A 22,576-nucleotide genomic window follows, 5' to 3' on the forward strand; every position below is an offset into this window, starting at 1 on the left:
ATTTTTAATTAGTAGTGAAAATTCCAAAGACTTGAGGGTATACTGAGAAGTTATATGATTTTTTTTATGAAATCAAGTGTATTAATTTTTTTTTTTTAAATCTCAAGCCAAAAATTTTAAACGTCAAATAAAATGAAATAGAATGAGTAATCAAGATGAATAACTAAATCATTAGCAATAAATTAACAGTTAAAATAATTTTCAGAGCTAAAATACGAACAACTATGATTGCATATCGAATTTTCATGGACTTGTTTGTATGTATAAAAATGCTATATATTAAAAGTATTTTCGTCATAGAAAAAACTAAAGGCGATTTAGAAAAGGCAAAGTTTCCACCTTTGATTCATATATTTCATTCACTTTAAAAAAGAATTTGTAATATTCGTAAACTGACAATGGTTTTAAGCAAAGAATAATTAAAACTTCACAGGTCATGAAAGAATTTAGAAAAACTGGCACCATAAGCAAAGAACAACTCATTCCAAGTTCGTATATATATATATATATATATATATATATATATATATATATATTTACAAGTTCAATTTTCTTCTGCAGGCTAGAGCTAAACGTTTGAGTACAACTTGCGCTACACCATTTTGATTTTAGGGTATGCAATCATCTTTCTTCACCAGTTTGAATTCCAAGAAAATAACTGGAAAAACATACATAGAGACATTTAGTTTCACCCAGGTAACAATATTTCAAACCTTTTGTATCTCAAAATATTCATGTTTCAATCTATTATGTATTTCGGATTATGTTTGCACACACACCAAAGAAGTGTTTGGTACTTTCTTTTTCTTTTTCGTTTTATTATTTTCTCGACTTCTTTGATACGAGGAAAGTTTTAATTTTTCAATAATACATATATGATGTTGATAATGTTAGTTTTCTGTATGTTTGATATTCAAATATCTGTAGAAAACATTGTTTCCATCAATTTTTTTTTTATTGTTTTCCTCCTAAAGTTGTTTTTTTTTTTGTAAAGATAAGAAAGATTATAAAGATGGTTGCGATCAGGATTAAACCTAGGTTCTCATGTTTCTAACTACCTCAACCCCTCCCCACCCAACTACTAGGCTAACCCTAGTAGTAGTCTCCCAAAGTTGTTTACTTTAGTGGTGCAGATCTAATAACCTTTTTAATTTTAGAGGAAAGTTGTAATAATGTAAAAGCATCATATAGGTTTTAGTATTTATTTTTCAATGGAAGCATTTTAGAGTTTTTCTCAAACGGAAACAATTTTAGGAGGAACTATTGCTGTCATTGAGACACATGTTGTATCTTAATCTAACATATTAAGCCTTTAGTTTTTTATTTTTTTTAAAATAGTTCTTTTAAATATACTTATTATTTTAAATTTTAAATTTGATTTGATTTAAGAATTAATTTTGGTTGAAAGTTAAATTCTATTTCTTTAAAATATCAAAAATATTAAAAATAATTTTATACAATAATATTAATTATTTATTATAAATATAAAACGTAGTTTATATGTTAACAATATAAATCAATAATTATATATTTTCAATTTCGAGGTGAGCGTCGTTGATTCATAGGGTAGAACCATATTTGACGACTCTACCTAGAAAGCATGCTAGTTTATTTTTAATATATAGAAGGAAATAGACAAAAAGAAAAAAAAAAAAAACCAAGGAAAAGAAAAAGGAAAAAATATATAGAAGAAAAAGTAAATATACATTAATATTAACTCTTTCAACTAATATAAAAGTTGTTTACTTTAAGACACATTAATTTGAGGAATATATATATATATATATATATATATATATATATATATATTCTAGTAGCATTTAGGGTTTCCTAATAAATATTGCTAGTGACAGTTCTCTTCGTTTATTGGCACTTCCAATGTTTTATTGATGTTCTCATTTGGGTGCTCTTCTCATTGTCTTGACGCCACCAAGTTTGCTTTCTCATCATCCTCTTTTCAATCAGGTATTATTCTTTGCTTTAATAAAATTCTATTTTAATTTGTCATTTTCAATCTCATTTTAATTCAGTTTTCGAATAAGGCATGCAGCTAGCATTTGATTGATGTATTCTACCACAAATGAAATCATTTCAAGATTAAACAATAATTTCCCCATTATGAAATTCATGACTTGGTATTCTTATTTTAAATGTTAATGTTAAGCCTTTCCATCTAAAATTGAATAACTATTTTATCAAATAAGTTCCCAAGCTCAATTGTTAGTTCCAAGTAAAATTAACCTCGATTTACTTAAGTAAAATTTTGGATTCAATAAATCTTACAAAATAAAGAAAATGTTGGTAAAAAAATAATATTTTATTAAAAGTGATTAGCCAAATTTTCTAAAAGAGATTAATCATTAATAAAAAAAAATGAAATTTATCAATTATACACTAATAATGTAAAATAATAATATAATATCAACCAATTATAAATTATCATTAAAACAAAATTGTAAGTTGTTTAGTGCCTTAACTCAACTTTAGAATTTATAAATAATATTTTATTTTAATATTTAGTGTTATAAACTTATATTTATTTAACATGATTTTTATATTAATAATAATAACAATAATTTTATTAATACTAATTTAATGTAAAAACATTAAATTAAATCTGACTAATATTGTAAATTATCTCAATCTATTATTTTTAATTATGTTGTTGATGATTTAAGAGACTAAAATAAGATCTTTAAAATTATAGATACTATAAATAATAATTTAAAATTTTATAAATAAATTTACTTTAAATCTAAAAAATTAAAAATATATTTAAATATATGTCAAATCAAAATACCCTTTTGATGTAACACATCTGAAAGATCAAAACATGAGTTAAAGTTTAAAATATATCCTCATATTATTATTTAATAATAAGTTTAAAATATGCCCTCATAATAATAATAATATTTTTATTATTATTTAAATATATGTCATATCAAAATATCCATTTAATATAATATATTTAAAATTTAAGATTAAAACATGTTCTCGTAATATTAGTTAATAATAAGTGGCACTATTTTATATAAATTCAAGTTTAATAAATTAAAATTAATAGTTTTATTTTAAAACCTTAAAAAATTAAATTTGTATTTAGAATGAGTAAATGATATTTGAACTTTCTTTTAAAAAATATTATAAATATAATGATAGGATAATTATATTGATACAAAAAATTTTCTTGCATTCTTTTTATTCTATTTTTCTGTTGCATCTTTATTTTCGTTACATCATTTAATTAGTACGAATTACCCGATCCTGTAAAGTTTACTAGTGAAATTATAAATTAATGTTTTAGAACTAAATTTATGATATTTAAAGGGTTGAATTTATTACTGCACACATGCAGTTTTATTTCAATCTGCAGAGGATCCAAATTCTAATTAGCACATTTTTTAATTGGCTTATGAAAATAGTGACTTATATTTGTGAATACACAAAATAGGTATTTAATCTGTCTTTTTTTTTTTTTTTAAATCTCTCTCTAATTGTCCACACAGGTGGACATTCATTAATTTCTATCCGTAATCCGTAATGATAATAAATTAATTTCTTTCAATTTCCGTTCGTTTTCTGTTAAATAGTACCAAAATCATTAGTCTCTAGTTTCAGTTTTTCCTTTAATAGCTGATTCCTCGTTTGTTCTATGATTTCAGATCTATTTGCCTAACTATCTTTCTGGAGCTATGTACAAGAATTGAAGGAATCAGTTAAATACCCACAAACGATTTGGAAAATCAAATACGAAGCACAAAGTAAAGATAATTTGGATATGATTCAAGCTTTTGCAACTTTTTAAGAATTGAGCTAGCTTTGGTAAGCTATTATTTGCTTATCTTCTTAACTAGTTTAAGAAATAAAAAAATTAGTTTAAATTCACTTTTCATCTTTATAATTTTGGAATGTATCATTTTTAAATAAAATTATAAATCATTTAGTTTAGGACACTAGCTAGAAACTATAAATATTATTATAACTAAGAAAATAACCGAGAAATTAAATAGGAGCTAAATAATATTCAATGGCACGTGTATAAGTTAGGTTTCAAGTGGTCGAAAATTATTCATGTGGCTCAAAGGATATATATATAGCTTATGCATAGATCACTAATAAGATAACCTCTGAGACTAAATAAAAGAATATATGATGGAAATGAATGATTTAAGATTGTTTCATATATATTTTACCTGTTATTTACTCTATAAAGTTATTTCATCTACTATAGCCTCCTTTTAGCGGCCTAATAAGAGAGTATTACCCTATAGAAGTGGATATAAAAAGCAAAAAGAGAAAAAGAGATAGCTAGGATGAACAAAAAAATAAGTAAAAGGAGAATATGATAAATGAGATAAGTGGTACGTCAAGACTAAAAGAAAATTAAATATGATAAAAATGAAATGAAAAATAAAACAAATGGTTGGTGTTGAGAATGTTGCGAAAACATTTTAAATTTTCAAATTTAAATTTCTAAAATATTATTTAGATTTTAAAAGGAATTCATTCTTTTAAGATATTGTTTATAATTGAAATATATTATATTTATTTTAGATATTTGTTTTCTCTTTTAAATTTATGATATATTAGACCAATAAATAGAGATCCTTGAAATGAGAAAAATCACTCACCTGTAGAAAAGGATTTCCAAATTTTACTCATAAAACTTATGAAAAAGGGGTTTTCAAGTTTCACTTATAAAACTTGTGAAAATGGTGTTTCCAAATTTCACCCATAGAAATTGTGAGAACCTTTTAAATTTCACTCACAAAACTTGAAGAAAAGATTTTCAGAAACATATATATAATACATTTTGAGATAATGAATATTCTTATGAACATAAATATGAAAGTCCAACCACATTAATAGCATGTTTGTTTTACCATTTGAATATCATTCATCAGGTTTTTTTTTTATTTATATATATATATATATATATATATATATATATATATATATATATATTTTTCAAAGCAGAAAAGTAGAAGTAAGGAAAGAGATGGATTATCGTTTAGTTTCATTGAATGTGAAAACAAACACATGCTAAATAAATTTTGTGTGACTATTTATGATGTTATTTTTAAAGTGTTTATTATTATTATTATTATTATTATGCTTAAAACAATATTTTTTTCTTAACAGGGAGTAGTTCACTATTAAGCTGCTTTATTCCACAAAGAACTGTCGAGCTTCCACATTGCCTATGCTCCTAGCCTTTCTCTTTGCAGAATTGGATCTGAACCTTCCAAGTGAAGTTTTTATATGTATGTCTAAAATAATCTGCATTAGTATTTATGCTATTATTTAATTACTCTTACGTTGCAAAAGTTATAGGTTAGTTATATCAATAGCAAATATAGCTGCAAAGCTTCTAGTTAATTTGCACTTTGTTAATTCATAACAAAAGTAAGAAAAAATATTATTTCAGAATACTATTTTACTATTTGACATAGTTGATTTAAAGATGAATTTCAATAATCTTGTTATGAAAAAAATACTTTAGTGCTTCAAATTAAATTCAATTTGTGCTGCACATGTCAGGGAGTAGTGGAGTATTGTAGAAGATCTGATCCTTTCTGTTCTAGCTATTATCTACTCCAAGAGGGTAAGCCATTTACTTCAATTTTTCTTTTACTTCATTTTAAGTTATTGCTTCTATCTATAATCGTAGGCTAAACTTGTATTAAATCCTTCACAGCAACCAAAACAACACACAAGGGAAAGGAAGATATATTGGCACATTTTCTTCAAAACATGAAAGCAGTAGCGATTACACGTCAACTGAGTAACCTGATTTCCAACAAAAGCATTTTGGAGGATCTGAATAATGAACTAAAGAATCTGCTAGAACAAAAGCAAAGGGTGCAAGAAAATCTTACTTGGGAATCTGAAGAATTCGAGACTCAAATTAGCTGGTTAAAAAAAGTTGATGAGATTGATGAACAAGTGAGGGCATTCTTGTCCTACTTTGAAGGCAAAGGTACTTGCACAAATTTCATGTGGCGGTACAAGGTTGGTAAGAAATCAGCAAAGATGAGAAAAGATATCTCACAATTATATGAAGAAGGAAAATATTTTCTATCTATTAAACCAGCAAAAGACTATAAAGGCCCAAAATCAAGACCCGATACTATACATGATATCATGGAGGCCCTAAAGAACCCTGATCTTTTCCAAACAGTTGGAGTATGGGGGCTGGGTGGTGTAAGCACAACCTCAATAGCCAAACAAGTTGGGGAGCAAGCAAAAGAACAAAACTTGTTTGATTCAGTGGTTGTGATAAAAGTAACTGAGAAGCCAAAGGTGAAACAAGTTCAAGAAGATATTGCAACTGAATTGATTGTGCATTTCGATCAGGAAACACTTGTAAAAAGAAGAAACAAATTGCGCCAGAGAATGAAGAATGAGAAGATTCTTGTCATAGTTGATGACAAGTGGGGAGAGTTGAACCCTCAGGAATTTGACTTGGAGGAAATTGGAATTCCTTTGGGTGATGAACATAAAGGGTGCAAATTATTATTGGCATCAGGAAATTTGAATTTCATACAAAATGTGAAGGGTGGCACTAAGGTTAAGGTGTTTCAGTTAGAAGTATTACTAGAAGATGAGGCTCTGAGCTTGTTTGAGAAGATGGTTGGAGGTGTTGCTCAAGATTCTGATGCAAGTTCCATTGTAACCGATATAGTTAAAAGTTGTGAAGGTTCAACATCATTAATTTTTTCCATTGCTAAAGCATTGAAAAAGAAGGGCTTAGAAGACTTGATGAAGTTAAAGGAAAATGTTTCACCAACAAAACTATTGTCCTATAGTTTAGAAAATGATCAGGAACTCAAATCATTATTGTTGCTTCTGACTATTCGGGGAAGAAGGGCTATTAACAGGTATAGCATATTTATAGACATGTGGATTGGTTTAATAAAAAATATTGAAACATTAGATTCTGCAAGAAAGAAGCTTGATTCACTAATTAGTGATTTAAAGGCCTATGGTCTTCTTGTTGAAGATGGAAAGGAAAATGTTAAGATAGATGACTTCATATGGAAAACTGCTTACTCAATAGCTCAAAATGATGAACAAGGTTCAATAATTTCAAGAGAATGGCCACATGATGAAGAACTGCCAAAAGGTTTAGCCTTCTGCAACATAAATATTGTGAGTGGTTTGGCGATTCCTGGAAGGTTGCAATGTCCAAACTTGCAACAGCTTGTGATAAGTACCGACACTCCCTCAATGCAAGTTCCAGATTCCTTTTTTGAAGAGACTAAACTTCTAAAGGTCCTAAATTTTGTTGGCTTTGATTGTTCAAAGCTTCCAAATAGTTTGGCCTCGTTAGAGAAGCTTGAAGCATTATCCATGAATAATTGCAAATTGGGAGATATTACTAACGTTGGTGAGCTCACAAACTTAAAAGTGCTTAGCCTTCTTGGAAGTAGTATCGAACAGTTGCCACGACAAATTGGACAACTTGAGAAGTTGCTATTCTTGGATTTAAGAGATACATCTCTCCAAGTGATTCCATACAATGTTTTGTCCAAATTGGAAAGGTTAGAAGAAATATATTTGAGAAAGTCATTTTCTAAGTGGGAAACTGATCAATCTACCAATGCAAGCTTGAAAGAGCTTGAAAAATTGTATCACTTGGCATATATAGAAGACTTGAATGTTCCTGATCCTCAGGCATGGCCAGTTGATTTGTTCTTTGGAATGCTAAAATCATATACAATTTTTATTGGGGATAAGTGGGTTCAAACGCATGATGGTGATCATCGATTAAAGACATTGAAACTGAAGCTCAACAGAGAGTTTCAGTCAGAATATGGAATCAAAAGAATGCTGAAAAGTGTTGATGTTTTGTACCTTGATGAACTAAATGGTGTCCAGAATATTGTTAGTGATTTGGACAGTGAGGGATTTCCCCATTTGCAGTCTCTCCTTATACAAAATAATGCTGAAATCAAATGCATAGTGGGGCAAAGTCATGATGATCTTGATGCTTTCACCAACTTGGAGTCTTTGACTCTCAACAATCTAAACAATTTGGAGCACATATGCCATTGTAATCATTTAACTCAGAGGTCTTTCTTCAAACTAAGAGTTCTCAAAGTACATAGCTGTGATGCAAAGGGATGTCTCTTCTCAAGTTCAATGATCAAAGGCCTTCCTCATCTGGCTAATGTGGAAGTTTCAGAGTGCAAATCCATAAATGCAATTGTTCTTATAGAAGGTGCAGAGAATTCTCCCATAGAATTTCTTGAGTTGTGTTCTCTAACATTGAAAGGACTCCCAACATTAGTCAGTTTCTGCTTATCAAGTCAAGAATCGTCTTCTTCCACTCATACACCCACACTTTTTTATGACCAGGTATTAATTAAAATATTTCATTCATGATAAGGCATTAAAGCATTAAACATGTCTAATATATATTTGCAGCACATTTATTGCATTCTATAGCATAACACTCAGATTACTTTTACTCCGAACGCCACTCATACCAAATGACAAATAATTCATTGAAAGTTATACCATTTAGTGTTGATAGTATGTTTAAATATTTTAGTTAAAAAAAAATCAGCTTTTAAGGATTTTGTTGTGTTCAAATTTTTAAGATAATATTTAAATAAAAATAAGAATATATCATTCTTCTCATTCAAAATATAGATATATTATTCGTTTATTTTAAGATTAGGATAATGATAGTTATTGAATTTTGTATTAGAATATAAATTAAAATATAATATGAATGTTTTTATCCTAATATTCCAAGACGACAAAGCACACAAAATGTAATATTTTTTTAAGTCAACAAAGCACACAAAATGTAATACTTTTCAAAAATTACATAATTTCATAGTTCATGACTTTTCACATATAATAATTAATGTTATTTTAAAGTCAACAAAGCACACAAAATGTAATATTTTTTAGATAACAAAATTGGTAATTATGTGGCAGAATTTCTTTTTCTAATGGTGTTCATCAATAATAGGTCCTTTTTTTTTTGGGCACCTCATGCTTAGGAAATAGCCATGAAACACACTAAAAGACAAAAAGAATGAATTATTAATCTATGTAGTCAATTAAAAATTTGAAATAAAAATAGGAGAAATTATGTTTTAATCAGCGGTGGTTTTGTCTTTTTGTTTGTGTAAAATACATTTTCGTTAATAATAATGTAGTAATATCTATTTTATTGTGTATATTCAGGTGTGTTGTCCTAATTTGGAGACAATGGTGATTTCCAAGGTTAGTGAATTGACAGCAATATGGAATGAAGGGTATGGTATTTCAAATTCGTTTTGCAAACTAAAAATTGTAGAGATCACAGATTGTGAGAAATTGAAGACTGTTTTTCCAGTTAATATTTCTAATATTCTTGATAATTTAAAGATATTAGAGGTTAGTAATTGCAGTTCAATGACAAGCATTTTTACTGTGATGAGGCAAGATAACAAACAACCAGGATCTCAATTGAGCCTTCCCATGATTCGTATAAAGTTACTTCACCTACCAAAATTAGAGTATGTATGTGTCACTACAGAATTTGAATTACTCAAGAAAAAATTTGAGGAAGAATGGCAAGATGGAGTTTCCACTTTACCAGCTCACCGACGGCCTGAAGCTCAAAAAATGATGAAAAAGTTTATGGAAGAATATTTAAATATGTAGGTGCATCATGCTTCATGCTTGGAAAACTGGCTGCTCCTTTATACTTTATTTAATTTACTTTTAACTACAAGCTTTTCATGTATATTTAATCATTGTTATATACTTTCAGTCTTTTATTATGTTGTACGTTTAATTTGGATTTCGTTTGTGTTGCTGAAGTGAATCTAGTTTGTTGTTTTATTTAAAGTTAATCTTGTTTGTTAAAATAATATATGTTTCCTTTTTGTAATGTATAAACTAGATTTAATTAACCTTAATACAATCACAAAAAGTAAAAACAATGATCAATGAGACATTCAGAGATTGATTAATAAAAATTTAGATTTTGTTCAACATGAAATATAAAAATTTATGAAAGTAAAACAATACAATAAATTATGATGGTTGAATTTATATAATGAAAACAATCAGTGATTCACTAATTTTCTTCATGCAAATATTTTTAAATTTTTATTTAATATTTAAATTATACAATCATTTAACTTTAAATTGTAATTCTTTAAGTAAGAAATTTAAAGTTTTTAAAAAAAATTCAATTTCTTGATATCTTTTTGTTAAATAATATATATTAAGGTCAAGGATTAAAAGTCGATTAATAAATTTTATCTTATTCATAACAATAAATATTATCAAGATTTTGTTCTCACTCTTCGGCTTGTTAAAAGGGAAAGAGCTTAATTGAGATGAAGGATAGTGTGTGATGAGAGAGTAATATGCCACATGGATTTGTTATCTATATAAATTAAAATATAACCAATGCAAAAAAACAATTAAAGTCTACATTAATTACCACGGTATACATCAGTTGTAAAATCAATATAAAATCTCCAATTTAACATACATAGAATGTGTTTCCTACAAAATTAATGATTAAACTAACACGCATTAACGTTATGAAAACCTCTTTTAATTGTTTGAAGAAAAACATTACAATGTGTCTAATAATTATCAAATATGCATACATGTTTTTACTCAATTTAGGTAATTATTAATATATATTATATTTCTAAGTGTTGTTATTAATCACAAAACAATTAGTCTAGAAATAATTTTAAATTTTAATTTAGTTGTTTAAATATTAGATATTTTTATGTTTCTTTTTGTTGAATATCACAGGGAAATGATAATTTAGAAAGCTACAAGTCTCAATAGGAATCATCGCTCTAAGCTTCATAAAATCTTCATTCTAAGTGAGAATAATTCGCTCAAAATGATCAAAATTTGCTTTGAACGAGTAAAGGCAAATAACACTCCTCAAAGCACAAACAAGGTGAGTTATATAAGTGGTTTGAGCTTGTGGACATCATAAGCCCAATTGAAAAAAGTCCATTAGAAAATACTATAAATATAGGGCCTCTAAAAGGTCTTTGAATCAATTCTTACTTTACTAAACACAATTCTAGAGAGATTAGAGAGAATTTTTGTAAGATCATTCTTATAATCACGGATTGCTTAAAGATCCTTTTTCGATCTATTGTGTAATCCTCAATCATGAGTGATAGGTCTTCTACTATTGGAGATTGGTGTAATTGTTGTACTCATGTAATCTTTCTTTGTTCTCATTCAATATAATCTTTTTATTTAGTTAATCATTTTACTCTTGTACTTAATGCATGCTTTAAACAATGCATGATTTTATAATTTTAATTGAGCTTGGAAAACCCTTTTAGAATTATGATCTAGGTAAAATGCTAATAAACATTTATTACTTTGGAGGTTGATGTAGTTGTTGTACTCATGTAATCTTTCCCGTTCTCATTCAACAAATTATTTTTATTCGATTAATCATGTGTGCTTTGACCAATGCATAATTTTATAATTTTAACCGAGGTTGAAAAACTCTTTAAGAATAACAATCTAAGTAAAACACTAATAATAGTTATTATCGAGGAATTGGGATAAACTTTATCAATTGACTTTAGGTCCTTGACTTTAATGCAAAATTATTTAACAAACTTTACTAAGAAATTGAGATTTCTCTTAAACAACTAAAATTTCTCACATAAGAAATTAAGATTTAAATATAATAATGAACAATTGAGTTAACTATATAATTTTTAATATTGAATGAAAATTAGGGGAGGATTTATGTGGTGAAGGTTAATGAAATTAATCTCTATTTGTTCTTATATATCGATATATAAATTCAAATTCTTTATTACTTTGTTATATGTTTTTCTATAAATTTCTTATTTAATTCTAAATAATTTCAAATTCTAGTTGCATTTCTATTTAGTACCAAAATTATATTAGACAATTATAAACATAAGTCTTTGTGGATTCGAATTTTAGACTTTTGTCTTCTTTATTACTACGTAAATTGATATACTTTCCAAATGTGTATCAAGTAAATGATGTCAATGTTAGGATCGAGCCAGGTCATCTTGTGACACCCTTCTACCCCAACATTAATATACAACAAATGCAATAATAAAAAAAATTTTCTTTCTTTTTGAGTAAATAAAATCTTTCATAGTTGACAAATGTCTCAACTATCACAAGGTAGAAGATTCACATTCATAACTCATAAATATAACTCCAATGTAAAAATTACAAAAGAAAAGAAGTTAAGATTTTCAATACAATTTAGTGACAACAAGAAATCATATATATATATATATAATAATACAGGAAATATAAATTAACTCCAGCAAAGGTGACAGTGCCTCCTGGTTAGGAATTAATTTTATTTTCCAAATCATGTAATAAAAATATAACAAAGATATTCATTCTGGTCTTTTATCAAGAACGTTCAAATTTACAAATTCTTAACATACATTTTCCTTGGATTATAAACTTTATCTACGTTATCTCTTCGTTAAAAATTACAAAAGAAGAGAAACTAAAGTTATTAAAACAATAACATATTAAACTAAGCTAACTATGCCCCGATGTCACATCCTATCAGAGCATGCCCAATTGAAGCCTTTAAGCCTCATCACCAACATCCTCATGATGTTGATCACCTGCATCATAATTTAAACATATACAAGAATAACAAGGGAGTGAGAAACATCTCACTCAGTTTCAGGTGCAGAAATAAAGGTTAAATAGCCCACACACACACAACAAATATAAGTCACATGTAAATAACATACATAAATAATCAATATCACATATATATTCATTTATCATGCTATGATGTCATGGACTCGACTCATAAATGCATGCATGTGGCGCCATAAAGAAGTTTTACATATCATCACTGGTGACCCTAAGGTACACCTTGTTAGCATGTTACATCGTGGGTGACCCTAAGGTACACCTTGTTAGACGTGGGTGACCATAAGGTACACCTTATTAGCATGTTACATCGTGGGTGACCATAAGGTACACCTTGTTAGTCGTGGGTATGCGGCCTCAGCGGCACACCTGGAGTAATATATGCATATGATGCATGTCATACATTTATAATCTTATTACATAATTTCATTTAGTACATCATGTCATTATTTGTCATAGTATCATAATCATAGTTTGTCTCAATAGTCCATTCTTAGGTCTCATGTCATTTGTCCATATTTCACATGGTCATGTCATCAATACTCCTCATAAGGTCCGCACAGGAATTCACAGAGATCCAGAGAGCATTCTTGTTCATATTAAAACTCATTTATTATTAACATTAATTTCATACTCATTTATTACTTTCAACAAAGAACAAAGTATAATAAATAGAAAATCGGACAGAACAACGGCACCTTCAACAAAAACAAAGTAGAGTAAATAGAAAATCAAACAGAACAACGGCACCTTCAACAAAAACAAAGTGGAGTAAATAGAAAATCAAACAGAACAACGACATCTTCAACAAAGAACAAAATAGAGTAAATAGAAAATCAGACAGAACAACGGCAAGGGATTGGGGGCCAATCCGACAAACAACTATCCAACAATTATCCCCACACCCCTGAGCGAGGTTCTCACTCCCCCCCTTGCCTGGATAAGCGGAGTTGAAACTTGGACAAAGCCTCCTCCTCTGGATTCCCTCCTCCTTTCTCTCTTTCTTTCTTTCTCTTTCTTCCTCTCTCTCTCTCTCTCTCTCTTCCTCTTTCTCTCTCTAAGATTTCACTTCTCACTTTGGTATAAAATTTTCACCCCCCCTGCCTCCTATTTATAGGCAATCTGACGCACCCGGAACGGCCCGTACTGATTTCGGAACGGCCCGTTCCGGATCCTTCAAACATGGGCAAATTTTTCAACTGGAACGGCCCGTTCCAAAATCGAAACGGCCCGTTCCCAAAAAAGCAGAACGGCCCGTTCTGAAACTAGAACGGTCCGTTCTCAATCTCAGCAGAACGGCCCGTTCTCCCTCCGGAACGGCCCGTTCTCCATACCAGAACGGCCCGTTCCAGGCCCGTTCTGGGACTACAAAAACCTCACATTTTCAACATTTGGAACGGCCCGTTTCACTTTTGGAACGGCCCGTTCCGGTACCCAAAATACCCCTATAACTTTATTAAAATTACGAAAATGCCATTAAAATAATAATAATAAAAAATTGGGTGTTACAATTCTTCCCTCCTTTTAGAAATTTCGTCCCCGAAATTTACCTGAAAACAGAAATGGATAAGCTTCTCGCATCTTGCTTTCTAATTCCCATGTAGCACTTTCTTCAATATTTCCTCCCCAAACGACCTTAACCAAAGGGATTTCCTTTCCTCTTAGTTGTTTCACCCTCTTGTCATCAATTCTTAAAGGAACCATTTCATAGGTAAGATTATCCTTCAACTTAATGTTGTCAGACTCAATGATATGGGAAGGATCATGAACATACTTTCTGAGTTGGGAAACATGAAAGACACTATGGAGATTTGAAAGAGATGGAGGCAAAGCAATTTGATAGGCTACTTCACCGATCCTTTTAAGAATTTGATAAGGACCAATGAAACGTGGAGTAAGCTTACGGGATTTCAGTGCTCTGCCTACTCCTGTCCAAGGAGTGACTTTAAGGAATACATGATCACCTTCTTTAAACTCAAGGTCTTTTCTCCTCTTGTCATTATAACTCTTTTGCCTACTCTGGGTTGCTCTCATCTTCTCTTGGATCATCTTAACCTGTTCAGTAGTTTGTTGAACTATCTCAGGTCCTAACATGACATTCTCTCCAGGTTCTACCCAACATAAAGGTGTTCTACATCTCCTACCATACAGAGCCTCATATGGTGCCATCCCAATACTATAATGGTAGCTATTATTGTAGGTAAACTCTATCAAAGGTAGGAAACTATCCCAACTACCCCCATGTTCCAAGATGCAAGCCCTCAACAAGTCTTCCAAAGATTGTATTGTTCTCTCAGTTTGACCATCTGTTTGGGGATGGTAGGCTGAACTCAATCTAAGCTTAGTGCCTAAAGCCTTGTGCAAACTCTCCCAAAATCTAGAGGTGAACCTAGGATCTCTATCAGACACTATACTATTAGGAACTCCATGCAACCTCACACTACTACAAGATACATATTCTACATCGGTTCTCTAAAGGCATCTACATCGGTTCTAAAACCGATGTAGAATAGAGCGACGTAAAAAATGTATACATTTTTACATCGGTTGTCCAGAGAACTGATGTAGATTTATGCTTAAATCTACATCGGTTTTCTTAAGAACCGATGTAGATTGCATTTTTTTTATAAAAAAAAAATTATGCTTGTTTTTGGATTATACTTCGTTTGTATCCACTGAAAATGAACCAGCATTATGTACTGACAAAAGGGTCAAATGGATTTATTCTATAATCAGTTGGCATGCTGGTAATGGATGATCTCCATTACTCGAGAGCATTTCTTCCAGTGTAATAAACCCATTATTAATATAACTTTTAAGTTTGTTCATGATTACAACATACAACAGAAAATACTAAAACAAGGACATCTTATAATGCAACCTTGAAAACGATCCAACTTCTAATCATCAAGCTCAATGATCTTCACAACTGAGGAGTCAGCAACTTTCTGGCAAACAACAACTCGATCATGTGGCTTTATTATACCAAAAGCTTTGCCATGATCTAAAGCTACCTTCAAAATTGATTCATTTGTTGCACTTTTAGACTCAGCCTGTACCAAAAAGACATGCGTACATGTTAACATGTGCACGACTACAAATATACCCTAGCAATACCAAATAAACTTCACTTTTACAGTTTTGTAATGGCTAACCCAAAATTTCATGGATTGAAGGATTATTCAAATCCAAACTAGAGTGACACTCCTAGATCAAAATAATCCTAGAATTGCATGTGATGAGGAAAATCAAAAGACAGGACATTGGTTTATATCAAGTTTCAATTATGATTGAGATTTAGGTAGTAATTTGGAATTGGCAATTAGATTTTGGGCCTTGGAATATTACTTTCAGTTGGACAAGTATTTTATTTTCTATTCTGCATGTGGTTTCATAACTTAGCTTTGATAGTAGAATCTCTTTTAATTGATTTGCACAATATAAGAATTTCTGAGGTTTTGAGATCTTCCATCGGTTCGCATTCCCATTTTACATCACTAAATCAATTAACATAAAATCATTCTTACAGGATGTCGGGGATCTGCCAGCATAGGGAAAAGACCCCTCACAATAAGTGATTGCCTTGCCTGCCATAGAATCATGAAAAGAAACAGCAAACCAGTTTAGTTTAAATGCAAAATGTTATAATAAGTCGAGAAAATAATGAAAAAAATAGTTTGTTTCAATAACTAATGTTTAAACAGTTTCTTCTCCATTTTCCAATAAAGTTTGAATTACATTTGTATAATGGCTTCTTCTTTACATGGAAATGAATACAAACAAAGCAAAGTTTTTATACTCTAAGGATTATCCCACAAGGTTTCCAGCGCATTGCTTGTATGAATAGTTCATAAACCAAAAGGAAGGTTCACCATAGTGCTTAAAGTGAAAAAATATATATATATACAAAAGTCAAAGTTAACTAACAATATTCTACTGTATCTAAAACTAAAATCATCAATGGTAGAAGAAGCTGATAGAACTGAAAACAAATTCCTTTGAATCAGTTTAGCGAGTAGCCTAAGAGGAAAAAAAAATACATTGTGACGTTTTAACATATCTATCTTTTTAAAATAAATAAATAAATAAATAATGAGTAGCCTAAGAGAAAGTAATTCAATCAGGCTTTAATATCAAGCACCAATATAGAATAGAAGATACAAAGTTGTCAATTAAATACCTCAAAAGCTCTAGTGAAACAAAACATGTAGCACGTTTATATGTTAGGAAAATACTCCAAAGAGGAGCTACATAACTTGAGTAATTGAAAATCCATAATTTTTATAGCTACTCAACACGTGAAAGTAATACATCTACCTGCCCACTTGGTCGAGGACCATAAATGGAGCGGCATCCTTTAGTCTCCAGTACAGTAAAGTATACTTCATCTGTCATAGACTTATTCTTCTCGAGGAGCTCAATCCAAGAAAATTCAAGTAGTGATGGGTCCTGTATCATATCATCCAGAATTTATTTATTGACATATAAACAAGTTTTAAATTTGGTTTATTTGTTACCATCTCCATTGTGGAACACTGGAACTGACCATGTTATCCTGAGCCTTCTGAGCAAAATTTGCAATATCTGCTTGGTCAAAATTGTCAACACCAGAAAAAATATATGTCACTTGCTGCGTTTTGATGGAAGAATTGACATCATTCTTCAGCCCAACAAAAACAAGGAAGAGTTAGACTACACAAAATCCAGCAATATTTAGCATTTATAAAAATGCAAGAAGTTCCAACACCTAGCAACCTATTAAACATACCGCATTATGTTGTAGAACCTGATCAAAAACCATCCAGTTCTTCTTGCCATCAGGTCTCTAAGCTACTGCTTGCAATACTCTATCAGAATCCTTCTTGAATTCCAAAAGCAACCCTTTTTGCAATGAACGATTTACAAGTCTATCTTCAACAATCTCTTCATTCAACAATCCCATGCTGCTAAATCAAAAAAATAAAAATTTACAAGCACATGACTGTAGGAAAGGTGATTGTAGAAAATATTTTTACAGGTTACTAGCACATGACTGAACCACATAACTAAACCTTTTCATTGCAGTTGTTTCAAACATGATTGTAGAAAAGGCGATTGTAGAAAATAGTTTTACAGGTTACTAGAAAGTTTGAAAGCACAAGATCTCACATTCTCACTAACATTTATCCAGGAAACAGAACAAAAACCTAAGTAGCAAAATAACATGAAAACAAAACATTTTTCAATTTGGACATAACTACTTTTCCTCCAGAAAACTTTCTTGACAAAAGTCCTGAGAAAATTTTTCAGCTATTACTTGCACTTTCTCCTTTAAAAGAAAATAAAAACACAACCATTTTTGGAACCTTTAAAATAAAAAAGGCAGGATTTTGGATAAATAAATGGAGGAATAGTGAGTTTGATAAAGTGGAATGAAAAGTGAAACTGTTAAGAAGAGGGTGTGAGCACCGCCACAAGCAATGGCTTTAAGGGTATGGTTGCGGAAGGCAGGGCAAACGGAGGGTTTCCATTGCAAATCCAAGTTTCCGAGACCCAATCTATCGTAATCGTCGTTTCCCTAGAGGCGCGGCCAACCTCTTCCCCGACGAGGACGACAGCGATCGCGTGAAAAACCCTAAAGGCGAAGCGCAGAGGTGGAGTCTGGAGAAGCTTCCCAACCTCAACCCTAAACCCCAAATTCAAGCCAACCTCCTTCACCTTCGTCTCGATGGTAGAAGCGGAGCGCGGAGACGAGCTGCGTGAAGTAGCGGCGCACGAGGGACTCTGGGAGGCAGCCGTGGCGGGAGAGCTTGGAGAAGAGCTCACTGCCACCGGCAAAGTCCACGATGTTAGGGTGGTGCTGGAGGCGACGCATGGCGTCAATCTCGCGCATGATACGGGGCTCCATGGCTTTTATCGTGACCTTGGCGCCGTCGAGCAGTGAAGTGAGCACTTTAGGTTTGAGAATGTTTTAGGGTTGAGAGTGAGCGTGCATCTACTGAGTGGTGGCGGGGGCGGGGAAGAATTTAGGTTTGAGCATGAGGCGCGCATCTACATCGGTCAACACAAAACCATTTTTGTTTCTACATCGGTCACTCATATAACCGATGTAGAATTGTTTATATTTACATCGTTTTTTAGAATAACCGATGTAAATATTTTTAGTTATTCAAGTTATTTACGAAATTGCCACCGCACAATTTTTTTACATCGTTTTGTGGGGAACCGATGTAAATAAGGTGACGTAGAATAATTTTTTTCTAGTAGTGTCACGATCTCACTGATGTACAACTTGGTTAACCTCTCCAAAGGGTACCTAATATTAATGGGAATAAAATGGGCAGACTTAGTCAATCTATCCACAATGACCCATATAGCATCCAAGTTCTTCACAGTCTTAGGTAACCCAACTACAAAATCCATAGAGATGCTATCCCACTTCCACACAGGCACATCTAAAGGTTGCATCAAACCTGAAGGTTTTTGGTGTTCTACCTTAGCTTTCTGACATACTAAGCAAGCATACACAAATTCTTCCACTTCCCTCTTCATCTTAGGCCACCAAAACATCTTCTTAAGGTCTTGGTACATCTTAGTGGCTCCTGGATGGATACTAAGGATACTCTTATGACCTTCTTCTAGGATTGCTCTCTTAAGTTCTGGCACACTAGGAATGCACAACCTATCCTTAAATCTTAAAACTCCATCCACTCCAATTCTAAACTCACTCTCCGCACCTTGATTCAACTTCACTACCTGACTCAATAAGAAAGGATCTATCTTCTGACATTTTCTAATCTCATCTATCAAGCTATTAGTCACTTTCAAAGCTCCCAATTTAATACTCTTAGAAGTCAACTCACATCCTAAGCTCAAATCCCTAAACTCCTCAATCATTTGCAATTCCCTAATCATCAAAGAAGACACTTTCAAAGATTTTCTACTCAAAGCATCAGCTACAACATTAGCCTTGCCGGGATGATAGTTCAATTGAAAGTCATAATCCTTAAGAAACTCTAACCATCTCCTCTGCCTCATATTCAATTCCTTTTGGTCAAACAAGTACTTAAGGCTTTTATGGTCACTAAAAACCTCAAATCTAGACCCAAACAAGTAATGTCTCCACAACTTGAGCACAAAAACTATTGCAGCTAACTCAAGGTCATGGGTAGGATAGTTTTGCTCATGAATTTTAAGTTGTCTTGAAGCATAGGCTACTACCTTACCCTCCTGCATAAGCACTCCTCCTAAACCCAATTTAGAAGCATCACAAAATACCTCAAAAGTCTTACTAGGATCAGGTAACACTAACACAGGAGCACTAGTTAATCTCCTCTTAAGCTCTTGAAAACTCTCCTGACACCTAGAATCCCACACAAAAGGTTGGTCTTTCTTCGTCAGCTTAGTCAAAGGAAGAGCTAGCCTAGAGAAATTCTCTATGAACCTTCTGTAATAACCAGCTAGTCCTAGGAAACTCCTAATCTCAAATACTGATTTAGGTGTTCTCCACTCTAACACAGCTTCTACCTTAGCAGGATCTACAACTATTCCACCCTTGGATATCACATGTCCTAGAAAGTTCACACTATCCAACCAAAATTCACATTTTGACAATTTAGCATACAACTGCTTCTCCTTAAGGGTTTGAAGAACGATCCTAAGGTGCTCAACATGTTCTTCCCTAGTCTTGGAATACACTAGGATATCATCTATGAAGACCACTACAAATCTATCCAAGTAAGGGTGAAAGATCCTATTCATGTAGTCCATAAAAACACCAGGTGCATTAGTCACACCAAACGGCATAACTAAATACTCATAGTGCCCATAGCGAGTCCTAAATGCAGTCTTAGGAACATCCTCAGCTCTCACTCTAATCTGATGGTATCCTGACCTTAAATCTATCTTACTGAACACACAAGCTCCAACTAGTTGATCCATAAGGTCATCTATCCTAGGCAAAGGATACTTATTCTTAATGGTCACTTTATTCAGTTGCCTATAGTCTACACACAACCTCATGCTCCCATCTTTCTTCTTAACCAACAAAACAGGTGCTCCCCAAGGCGAGACACTAGGCCTAATGAATTGTTTTCCTTGTAATTCCTCTATTTGTTTCTTAAGCTCAACTAACTCTGTTGGGGACATCCTATAGGGTGCTATAGATATAGGTGAGGTACCTGGCACTAAGTCTATGCTAAACTCAATCTCTCTCTCAGGTGGTAAACTAGACACATCCTTAGGAAATACTTCTGGAAATTCTCTCACTAAGGGAATCTCATCTAGCTTACTATCAGTCTCAAGTGTTAAAGAAGCTAAGATCATGTACACTCTTTCGTTTTCTTTTAAACAAGTTTTAATGTCAGCAGCACTAAGAAATTCCGTACTCTTACATTCACCAAAAGAAATAGATTTCTCAAAGTAGTTTAAAAGGACATGGTGAGAAGATAACCAATCCATACCAAGAATTACATCTAATTGACTAAGAGGCAAACAAATTAAGTCAACTAGAAACTGCTTATCAGAAACTGTCAAAGGACATTTCAAACACACTAGGGATGTAGTCACAGGACCATTAGTAGGGGTTTCCACAACTAAATCAAAATCTAACAAAGACACAAGCAAATTCAATTTTTGGACACAAGAAACAGAAATAAAGGAATGAGTTGCACCAGAATCAAATAGTACAACAAAAGGAGTCTCAGCTATGAAACAAGTACCTTGTATCAAATTTTCTGACCGAGAAGCTTCAGTACCACTAAGAGCAAATACTCTCCCCACAGTCTTTGGACGCTCAGTTTGCGAACCCGATCCAATAACACGTGTTCTTCGTGGTTCAGGACATTGGGTGCTGATGTGACCCTTGCCACTGCAATTGAAGCAGGTAATCTCCTTGTCAAGACACTCAGACTAATTATGACCAACACGTCCACACTTCCCACATCTTCCTGAAGAAGTGGACACAGACCCTCCAACACTTCCAGTAGCACTAACAGTGGATCCTCTAGTAAGTAACTTGCTTTTATTAGCAGCAGCTTTACTCCCTTGAAATCTATTAGAAGCGGAGTAAGGCTTGCTCCTACCCGAAGTACTAGAATTCACAGCACGGATAGGACCTCCAACTCCCTTATCAAAAGCAGCACGAGCACGATTGTCACGATCATAAATGCTGCACTTATTGACCAGAGTGGGAAAGTGATATATCTCCTGATAGTTAATTGCAGTTTTCACTTCAGGACGCAGACCATTTACAAATTTTATGCATTTAGCTCTTTCACCACCCTCACCATGGTAGTGTGTACAATAACGAACCAAAGCATCAAATTTGGCAGCATACACAGCCACTGTGTCGTTCCCTTGATTCAGCTCAAGGAATTCCATTTCTTTCCGACTTCTCACATCATCCGGGAAATACTTCTCAAGAAAGGCCTTCTTGAAGTTGTCCCAATTCAAGTGCACCCCTCCATCAATCATCCTCCGAAGTGCTCCTTCCCACCAAAAGTGAGCATCAGCTGTCAACATGAATGTGGCCAACTTCACCTTCTGAGCGATGGGACAATCCATAACATTGAAAATTTTCTCTATTTCTGTTAGCCAATTCATAGCAGCATCTGGGTCATATCCTCCTTTAAAGGTAGGTGGGTGATTTCGTTGAAATTGCTCCAACCAGTTAGGAGTAACTTCAGTCTTATTGTTATTATTCATAGCTTGTGCTAATGCTTGAAGAGCATCGGCAATCGCACGATCATTTCTACCAGCCATAGTCTAAGAAAATAATACAATCAATAAACATAATCAATCATCATACTAACATACCAACAAGTTTTACAATCAGTTCAATCCATCATTCATGTACCAAATAAACATAGTAAACCAAATAAGCATAGTAAACTCATAAATCACGGTCGATTAGATCGACCTGCTCTGA

General features: G+C 32.2%; 1 protein-coding gene across 3 annotated transcripts; it reads left to right on the plus strand.

The window, feature by feature from the left end:
• The first annotated feature begins 553 nt into the window (after window positions 1-553).
• Window positions 554-9,875, plus strand: LOC109791379 (disease resistance protein At4g27190). 3 transcript variants are annotated; one of them, XM_083068477.1, is made up of 7 exons: window positions 554-696; window positions 1,854-1,965; window positions 3,663-3,822; window positions 5,143-5,264; window positions 5,542-5,605; window positions 5,699-8,361; window positions 9,205-9,875. In XM_083068477.1, exons 6-7 carry the CDS (start codon window positions 5,755-5,757, stop codon window positions 9,664-9,666), a joined length of 3,069 nt encoding a protein of 1,022 aa, XP_082924603.1. In that variant the 5' UTR covers window positions 554-696; window positions 1,854-1,965; window positions 3,663-3,822; window positions 5,143-5,264; window positions 5,542-5,605; window positions 5,699-5,754; the 3' UTR covers window positions 9,667-9,875. The 3 variants fall into 3 exon arrangements, with proteins under 3 accessions (XP_082924603.1, XP_020206261.2, XP_020206262.2); XM_020350672.3 differs by having other exon boundaries at window positions 1,935-1,965; XM_020350673.3 differs by lacking the exon at window positions 1,854-1,965.
• The last annotated feature ends 12,701 nt before the right edge of the window (window positions 9,876-22,576 follow it).

Source organism: Cajanus cajan, chromosome 2 (genome assembly GCF_000230855.2).
Source record: "Cajanus cajan strain Asha chromosome 2, NIPB_CcT2T_4, whole genome shotgun sequence".
Lineage (NCBI taxonomy): Eukaryota > Viridiplantae > Streptophyta > Magnoliopsida > Fabales > Fabaceae > Cajanus > Cajanus cajan.